The sequence below is a fragment of the Elgaria multicarinata genome, chromosome 6 (assembly GCF_023053635.1).
Source record: "Elgaria multicarinata webbii isolate HBS135686 ecotype San Diego chromosome 6, rElgMul1.1.pri, whole genome shotgun sequence".
Classification (NCBI taxonomy): Eukaryota; Metazoa; Chordata; class Lepidosauria; order Squamata; family Anguidae; genus Elgaria; species Elgaria multicarinata.
In genome coordinates, this window is record NC_086176.1 from 8,312,390 (window position 1) to 8,322,254 (window position 9,865).

At 44.8% G+C, this 9,865-nt stretch overlaps 1 protein-coding gene across 1 annotated transcript; it reads right to left on the bottom strand.

Moving 5' to 3' along the window:
* Nucleotides 1-4: 4 nt before the first annotated feature.
* LRRC23 (leucine rich repeat containing 23) lies at nt 5-8,705 on the bottom strand. Its single transcript, XM_063128964.1, has 7 exons — nt 8,563-8,705; nt 7,760-7,872; nt 7,314-7,567; nt 7,053-7,183; nt 4,502-4,638; nt 2,859-3,120; nt 5-269 (listed from the first exon to the last, which is right to left on the bottom strand). The coding sequence occupies exons 1-7, from the start codon at nt 8,680-8,682 to the stop codon at nt 228-230; spliced, it is 1,059 nt and encodes a 352-aa protein (XP_062985034.1). The 5' UTR covers nt 8,683-8,705; the 3' UTR covers nt 5-227.
* Nucleotides 8,706-9,865: the final 1,160 nt, after the last annotated feature.

Below are 9,865 nucleotides of genomic sequence, written 5' to 3' on the forward strand. Positions count from 1 at the left end.
ATTCACATGCATCAAATCACAATCCATTCAAAGCATGGAGTCATCCCTCTCCTTTTACCATCCCACTGGAGCCTCTGGCTCTGTGCAAGAACAGCACAGCCGCCTTCTGTTCTTGCATACCGGGGGCATAGCGCTGTCTGGGTTGGCGCTGTACCACACCGGAAAGAAGGCTCTGGAAGGCAGCCTGAGGCTCTCACTCCTCCAACCGGGGGACAGACAGCTCCACATCAGTCTTCCGGTATCTCCTCCTGGGTACCATCCTCCATGTCCTGAAAAACAGGGTGGAGAAGACAGACAGACAGAGAGAGACAGAGAGCGCACACAAGCTTAGTGTATTTTCAGATGAGGACCTTTCCGGTGGCAGGAGGCAGACCAATTTGACACATCTTACATCCACAAGCCACACCGAAAGTGCGCTGATACTCCCCTGCCCCTCCACCTCGACAGCCCAGATAGTACAAGACGGAGAAAATCCACAGGAAGGTCTTCCTGTGCAAGCTCTGTTGAAATGAATGGGAGTGTGTAGCTCCCAACAATTTTGGTGGAAGAAATGTGGAAGACATTCCAGTAAATTATGTCCTGGAAAATTAAGGCTGCAGTCCCACGCGCACCTACCCCAGAGTTAGTCTCCTTGAAACTTAGAGGCCTTTCTTCACTGTAGATGTGCACGGGATTCCACTGTCAAGTGCAACAACGTTGGCACAACGTTTCCCCTTTCCCTCTAACTACCTTCTGCTTTTGTCTATACCTTTTAAGCAGTGAGCCTGCAGGCAAGGACATTTCATTCAGTACGGAGCACATATTAGGGGCTTTATAAATGATGGTAATCTGTTGTGGTGGGGGGGGTTGCAGGAATGGTTTCACACGTCTTTGGGTTGAGCCCTCAATACTGTTTGTTAAGGTTCTATTTAAGCCATCAGGGCTAATGCTTGACCTGTCTAACATGCATTTGTCTCAAGATCATTTCAAAGCTATCTGATGTAGTGACAGTCTACATATCTCGTTGAAGTGAATTCAGAAAACTTCGGCCATTGGATGTTATAGGAATGTAATAAATAAAACAATTATGCATTGAATAATGAAGATTTCCCTTTTTTCTGTCTTGTCCTCTTAATTTGCTTCATTGGGGGCCCTCTAGTCTCCACTTTCACCACTACTAATTTTGTAAAAAAAAAAAAAAAAGGACTTTTTTTCCCTAAAAGAAAAAAGCCCCCAATACTTTCTTCATAGGAAAGATGGCCCAAACCCTTGCTCACGTCGGTTGCCCTTTTCTGTTTTAGATCTTTTGGTGAAGGAACCAGAACTGTGCACAATATTCTAAATGTGTATGCAGCATAGATTAATGCAATTATATTATTACTACTTCATTTTAATCCCTTTTCTAATGCTGAACGCTTAGTTGGCTTCTCTCACTCTTTCTCCCCCCCCCCCCCCGGTACACCTCATGCTGTGCAGTGTTGATACCTCGACTGGAGACATTCCTTTTTGACATTTCTTTTAATTTGTAGAGGTTTTGAACCTACTATATGCTACAACTGTCATCTGAGGTCCTTCGCTAAGTGCCTCCTCTGATGTGCCCCCACCCCATCTCCCCAATTGTGGAACGTTCTCCTGTCTGAGATCTGCCTGGTGCCAACATGGCCATATTTCTGGGGCCAAGTTAAGACCTTCCTCTACTCCCAGGCATTAGATGACATATGACGAGGCTTTATGTCTGTGTTTTATCAGGTCCCAATATTTTGGCCTTAGCTAGACCTACCTGAAAGTCCGGGGGAGAGGAGGGGAGACCTTGCGTTGTGATTAACGTGAGATTTCACCCTCATTAACATGTAAGGCATGACGACTTCAGGAAGAGAGGCATCTTGCCCGCCATTTTTAAAATTTTCTTAAAGGGAGAGGAGTGCACGAAAGGTCGTGCACAAAGGTAAGTGTTTTTTTAAATTTCATTTCATTTCCCCGCTCACCCCACCCAAACCTGCTCAGGAGTGCTGCACCCTGTGCGCAGCTCCGCGTGAGTCAACCCGCGGAAACGGGCCACATGTTGCCCTGTCTCGGGCTCAGCTCGAGACCGTGGAAAAAGCGGGCCCAAAGTGTAGGGCTGTATCCTGGGACAAGGGAGGGATGATCCTTCCCTGATGGATCATGGGGATGCACAGGGATGATCCCGGGATTCACCCCGGGATATATTTATTTATTTATTTATTTATTACACTTATATACCGCCCCCATAGCCAGAGCTCTCTGGGCGGTTTACAGAAATTCTCTGGTCTAGCTAAGGCCTTTGTTGTGACGTCTCTTTTTTTTGCTATTAAAGCATTTTTAATTTTTTGTATGTTAAAATTTTTATCTTATGTATTTTGTATTGTGATTTGTGTGGTTCACAAAGAGAGCTTTGGCTATTGAGGCCCAGCATTGGGCAAAAGGCGGGATACAAATAAATAATAATAATAATAATAATAATAATAATAATAATAATGGATGATATAGAACTGAAATAAAAGAATCGAAAATGAAAGGGTGATACTGAAAACCACAAGCTCCGCCCCCTGACTCTCCCCACTTATAACCATCACGATAGCCTTTAAAAACTAGTAATTAAGTCATTAGTCCTTCAGGTTTTAAAATTATGTCAGTGGATTTTTATATCTGGCTTTGGTTTTATTCCATTTTAAATGTAAGGTTTTATATTATGTTTTACTATGTGTTTTAAGTTTTGTTTTGCGAACTGCCCAGAGAGCTTTGGCTAGTGGGTGGTATAGAAATGAAACGGATAATGGGAGACTGTCACAAAAGGGGAGGAGGCTCCCAGGGGGTTTGATCATTGCTGCCCTCCTCCAGCATTTCCCCCCGCGTCTCACTTCAAGCTCCTTTTCTCTCTCTTTTTCTCTCTCTAGTTCCAGCTCTTCTTCCCGCCGTCGCTGACGTATGTCTTCCGCTTCCGCCCGCTCTTCCTCCTCAAAGAAATCTTTATCGAGGCGTTCAAGACGTGGGAGCAGCACCAGGGCTTCTATACGGTAGTCGCCCTCATCAGAACAAGGATTGTCTAGCAAGACCAGGGCTCTTAACATGGGCAGCACGTTCAACTTCGTCAGCTCCTGTAGCTGCTCAATGGCATTCCCCCTGCAGCAATGGGAAAGGGACATTTTTTTCCTTATAAAACACCCCCCTTTAGATGATGATGATGATGATGATGACGACGACAACAGAATACTAACATAAAAAGTGAAGAACAGATGTCATAAAATGAGTAAGTAGGCCTGCATGCGGAGGTTTGCTTCCAGGCACTATTTAAAATCTTCCCTCTGAGGGCCTGCACTATTCATAGATCGCATTTTGGTGTCAGCGAAGGTGTACAACCTACAGTCCCTCCAAGGCCTTTACTATGCTCACCCAAGGGTGCCCTGACCAGACCCAGCATCAGGGCAGCATGGCAGGGCAGCGATCGAGGGCCCACAAGCTCAGAAGGGCCCATCCCTGACCATGTCAACCCTCATGGCAGACTGAAGCAAGGGCCACACACCCCCTCACCCCCTTGAAAGGGGGTGTTCTTGCATTGGAGCCAAGATGAGGCATGGCCTGACAAGCAGGAAAGAGCTGCCCCCTGGAGTCATGGGAGGGGAGTGAGCTGGTGACGGCAGTGGTGGTGGGTGGAATGCAGGACGAGAGGAGGTGGTGGAGGGTGGCAACAGTGGAGGAAGAGGCAGGGAGGCCATTGGCAGCACCATGCTTGAGGGCCCCCCGAAGTCCACCATCAGCCCTGGCCCTGCACCACCACTAGCTCCCACCAATTTCCCAGCTGCATCAACTCTCCACTCTCTCTGCCAGAGAACTTCATGTAGGTGTCTCTTTTCCTACCACTGCTAGCAGCAAGAGAAGAACAATCTTTATCCAGCTCACCGGGATATGTGTGTGTGTGTGTGTGCGTTGTGCATCTGTGTGTGTCTGTGTGCATGAGCTCCCCAAGTCAGCATTCACCCTTGAGGCATAAGAAAGTTGCGCAGCCCCTGTTTTACAGCCAGTGTCATAACTATGCATTTCTGTGCACAGAACGGGTGGTCTACTTCTGTGCACACATATACTCTGGAACTAGCATCAGGGAGAACGAAGAATAAATGAGCCTTTAAGCTCCTTTGAGCCTCTTTCAGCCCGAGGGCCAAATTCCATTTCAGAGTGGGGTGAGGGCGTTCCTATGGTGGGTGGAGCTAAAGGCAAAAGGGGGCAGGCCAAAACACCAAACATACCAGCAGATTTTAGCTCTAAGGTTTTGTCCCCTTCTCCAGGTTGTTCCCAGGGCAGGTGTCGCTACTGCCCTATGCTAGCTACACTGCTACTCACAGCAAATGCTGCAGGGAGTAAGGTGCTGGGATCAGGTGCAGGCTTTTACCAAAGAGTGGCATTTACAGTTTAGGCAGCTGCACGTGGCCCAGACACCAGTCGCAGGGGCTGTTTCCTCTACTTATCCAGGACCTCTGAGAGAGATTCTGTATGAAGCGCAACTCACCGTACATTGAGGTACTGAAGAGATTTCAGGCTCTCTGAGAAGCCATCCAAAGTTTCAAGCTGGTTGTCACGCAGATGGAGGGTTGTGAGTTGCCCCAGTCCTTCCAGGCCCTCGAGATGGGTAATGGCATTCTGGGCCTAGGGTGTGATGCAGGGTAAGAGATGGAGAATTGACTGCTGGTCCACAATACATTAAGCAGGGATAAAAGAACCTAGTCATTAGAAATCTGTTGCAACTCATTAGATCTGTGGGTATATCTATGCCGCTAACCTATATTAGTTTTATACCAGTTTAACTGCCGTGATGTCTCCCAGAAAACCTTGGGAATTGTAGCTTGGTGGGAGTGCTGAGAAGACTTTGTTACAGAACTTTCTAATAGCCCAATTCAAAGTGCTGGTATTAACACTGAACGTCCTAAATGGCAGGAGCCAGGTTATCTGAAGGATCGCCTCCTCCCATATGTGCCTGCCTGGACCCGAAGATCATCTTCAGCAGTCCTTCTCTGAGAGCCCCTGTCGAGGGAAGTGAGGTGAGTGGCTACCAGAGAGAGGGCCTTTTCTGCTGTGGCACCCTGGCTATGGAATGAGCTCCCTAGAGAGGTTAGGGTGCCTAAGTTGTGCTCTTTCCGACGCCAGGTAAAGATCCCCCTGCTCCAGGAATTTTAGTATTCTAGTCTTTTTAGCTCTGCTGTTTTAAAATTGTTGCCGTATTTTAAACCTCTGCATTGCTACTTGGTTATATTCAGGTTGTACTTTTATACTGTAGTTTTAAATTTTTATATTTTATATTGTTTCTACGCTGCACTTGTGGTTTTAATTTTTGTGAACTGCCCAGAGAACGTTGGCTATTAAGCTATATAGAAATGTAATAAACAATAAACAAACAAACTAACTACAGTCCCCAGGTTCTGTAGAAGTTAGCTGGAGAACAGCACACCTAAAAGCTTATTTCAATTCCATCTGGACACATGCAACCTTCTGTGCTGCTAGGGTTACTGAATACAGAACTATAGAATCCAGCTTGGCAACATCTGTGCTTACTGGGGCCGAGGGTTGTCAGAGGAATCACAACACTTCTGCTAATTAAACAAAATATGTAGGCAAGGGGACTGTCATATTTTTGGTCCTTGAATCGTCATGAATCTGGTCATCACTCATTTTCGACCCCAGCTGTCAGGGTTTGAATCTGACCAGTAGTTTTTAATGCTGTCTTATTTTTTCCCATTTATATCCTAACGTCTTTCAAGGAGCTCAGTGTTTTCCTAATTTTCTGGGGGTTTCCTATTTTATCCCCACTGCAACACGATGAGATAGCTTAGGCTGCTTGAAATGTGACAGACTCAGGATCATCCAGTGAGATTTATGGGAACCCAGAATGGATTTCCAGGTCTTCCATATCCTAGGCTAGTTTAGCTCCCTTTTGGACTTGTTGTCAAATCATTACAATGAATAAATAGAAAACGTTTATAAAACGATGTATAGATGGTATATGTCTCCTTATAAACTGTTTAAAATGTATAAATATGTACAGGGAATCTGCTGGAAATGTGAAGAGTAAGAAGGAACATTTTATCAGAGAAAAGGTAACATCTAGGTTTATAACTGAATGGAAACCTTTTATAGGCTTTTTGCAGGGACTAGAAAAAATAGCTTATCTGTGGATTCAGTGAATGAGAAGAAAATGTTAAAATAGACGAAAGAGAGAAATTCTTTTTAATTATCGAGTAAGAGAAAATATTGTTACATATTTTTTGCTGTGGAGGGAATCGGAAGTCCATCTTAATTGTGTATGTTTTTTATGTTCGCTATGTTGATGTTTGATTTTATGTTCTGCAATGTTTATGTGTTTGTTTGTGTATTAGAAAATAATAAAACATTTATACTAAAAAAAAGTAAAGAAAAAAATCATTACACTGAATAAATCTGAGACTTAGTGGACTGAATCACCTCCAGCTTGAAACACAACAGTGCAAAACCATATATCAGGGGCAGGCAACCTGATGCACTCTAGAGGTTTTGGACTACAACTCTCATCAGACTGAGCTAGCATGGCCAATGGTCAGGGATTATGGGAGTTGTAGTCCAAATATCTGGAAGGCTCCTAGTTGCCTACTCTTGCTACAGTGGTGTTACTTGCATTCATTTGCATGCATGCAATTAATATGCATGTGTTTGTTATGTAAGTAGCAGCTGGTGGAGCTTAAGCAGCCTGGGGACCATGGAGGGCGAGGACAGTGACTTTCTTGTCACAGCCCAAACAAAAATTGCCTCCCTGAAGCTGCTATTTGCACTTGGAGAGAAAATTCTATTGGCTTCAATGGGAGCTACTGTTGAAAGGCAAATAGTAGCATCAGAGAGGTGATTTTTTATCAGGAGCATGGCAGAAGAAGAAAGAGTTGAATTTATCCTCCCCACCTTCCATTGGCTGAGGCTGCTTAAGCTTCACCATGTGCTATTTACATAAGCATGTGCACATTAATTTCACTCACACAATTAGCATCACATCTAGTTTGGCCCACAGGCACCACCGTGCGAGAGGCACGTTCTCTTACCAGGTACAGATTTTTGAGCTTGGGCAAGCAAAGTCCAGCTGTAGACTGTAGGCTGTTACCCCGCAACTCTAGCGTGTGCAGGTTTGACAACTTGTCTGGATCCAATCCTGATATTACCTCAATCTCATTTCCTGGATGTCAGAGGAATACATAGCAATGAAAGGATTAATTGTCTCAGGATTCCTTTCCCAGGAGGTACAGACTAAGAAGTTTCCCTCAAAGAAGTAGGTTTAGAGGAAATCTGGAGTGATGCCCACCTACCTTTCAGCGTGAGGCTGGTCAGGCGGGGATGGCTAATGCCATGGGTGTCCTTGATGTGGTTGTTCGCGAAGCTGGCAACCTGCAGATATGGCAGCTCATCCATGCTGGCGCTGGTTAGGCGATTGCCGTCCACTTTCAACCACAGCAGGTGTGTGAGGCAGGACAACGGAGACAAATCTCGGAGCAGGTTGTCTGACAGGTCTACATAACGTAAGTGGATGAAACTTTGGATGACGGTGATGTCTGTCAGTTCCCTGCCACAGAATGAGGGTGAGAAAGACTATTATTCACTAGTTGCAGCTTTCCAGTGCTTCTCTCTAACAGCTCCATTTCCCCAGGAAGTTGGATGAAGGAATTACATCCCTCTGAAGCCAGACGGAAGGCTTGGGAGTTTGGAGAGGGGGGAATTGGGGCAGGTGTTGACTTGGGCATGTTTGTACACTCACTTTTCTTTGGCCTCTAATTTCACAAAGGCATGAGCCAGGCCATTGCCAGTTTTACATAAAAGCGAGAGGCCTTCCTTTATGATATCCTCAGTGAGAGGGTTTGAGACTTGTTGCTATGAAAGAAAGCACAGACAGAAAAAGAAAACAGGTAACATTGACGTTGTCAGGTTGCAGAGTTTTGCCATGGAAGTGGGAGAGGAAGCAGTTGTTATTCATTCCCCGCAGTCCCTCACGTCATCCTGTCAGCTTCTCCTCTTGTGTGTGACACCTGGAGTCCTGTTCACTATAGCAGGCAGGATGGAGGGGGGGGGCAGACAAAAGGGTAGGAGAGGGGTGAGCAAAATCATCATTGCTTTGCCCCTAATTCAGTGGCAAAGCATAAAGAACAAGGCAACCTCTAGGTTGCAATCTGGCTATTTTAGATAAAATCAGGCTCCGTTATCCTGCCCCACTCCCATTCTCTCCCTCACACATACATTATTCCGAATAGGATTCTTCCCTATTCCTTTCTTTTTCTCAATTGTTTCTTCTGCTTCCAATTTGTTTCTAGACTCCTAAATTGCAAGCTGATTTAGGCTCTCCGTTATAAAGCACCCAATACAGGCACTATTCAGCTAGAGTTAAGTCCTTTGAAGTCCCATTGATTTCATTGGGGACAGAGATACATGAGCTTACATTGGGCCCACTGTCGTTAATGGGAGGGAGGCCTATCATTAAAGGAGATCTGACATTAAAAGGGCCTAAACGCTGGCTGGATTGTGCCCTACATTTTTAGGCATAATCGAATAAAATCAGTTTGTTACCTCTTCCTCTTCCTCCTCCCCCACTTCCTTCTCCTCCTCCCCCTCATCTCCCCCTTTCTCATCAATATCTTCCTTCTGTTCTTCAGCATCATTGTCATCTTCAAGCTCCTCATCTGACATCTGCAAAAGCTGGAACTTCTAGTCTAAACAACAAACAGATTGAAAGTAGATTTTAGTCACTAGCAGAGTCACCTAATTCCTATGGACGATGGTGTGTGTGGGTGTGGGTGTGGGTATGCAATTCTGTGTTAGTGCTGGTGGCAGACGTTTCTCAGGAAACGTGGGGAGCTCCTTTTAGGGAACACTTTGCATTCCGACTGGTCCTTGGCTTAAGAACATCAGAAGAGCCCTGAGGCTGGATCAGACCAAGGGTCCATCTAGTCCAGCACTCTGTTCACACAGTGGCCAAACAGCTGTTGACCAGGGACCCAAAAGCAAGACACGGTGTGCTTATGGGTTAGCCTCTCAGGGTCATTTTTTTAAAAATCAGGGTCCTTGCTGTCTGGTTGGTGCCATATGGACTAAAATCTCCTCCCTGCCCTGGTCACAAATATCTCAAAGACATCTATCAGAGAGCAAACAGGGTCTCCAAACTGACAAATCAGCCCCTGCATGGCCAGATGCAACGAAGGAGTGCAGTCCTTGTAACAAAAACAGAAACACAAAGCACATTAAGAACATTCTGACATGTTTTTAACCAGAGCTAAAGCAAAAGTCCATTTAAAGCAGTGGTTCCCAAACTTTTTCAGGTAACTGCCCCCTTGGTTCCACAAACTCATGCCCAGTGCCCCCTACCCTACCCTATAAAAATCATTATTCAGAATAGTGGTTTTCAACTACCCACTACGGAAGATAATAACAATAAAATTCAAAACAGTAAAAATTAATTTAGTATTTATTCAAAATCCAATTATATTCTTTTAGTTTATTCAATTAAACATAATTGATGAACTTGATCCAGTGATATCATCTTTTCAAAGTCTGATAGTCATTCAGCAAGAATATTAGATATCACATTTAGTAACTAGGATAGATAGAGTACCTCACTCTTCTGTAAATTCTTAATGTGATGGATGGGCTTGATGAAGGGATACCAGTTTCCCAGTGTCCGGTTTAAAGTCACTTAATGTGAGTCTTAAATCACCATGTTTAGTAACCTGGAGTCGATTTCTTTGCTTGGAGCAAAATAGGCAGACCACACTAAAACCACATTCCACCAAATAGGATGTTGGAAATGCAACCAGGGCCAGATCTACACCAAGCAGGATAAAACACTTTGAAAACGTTTTGGAAACTGTATATG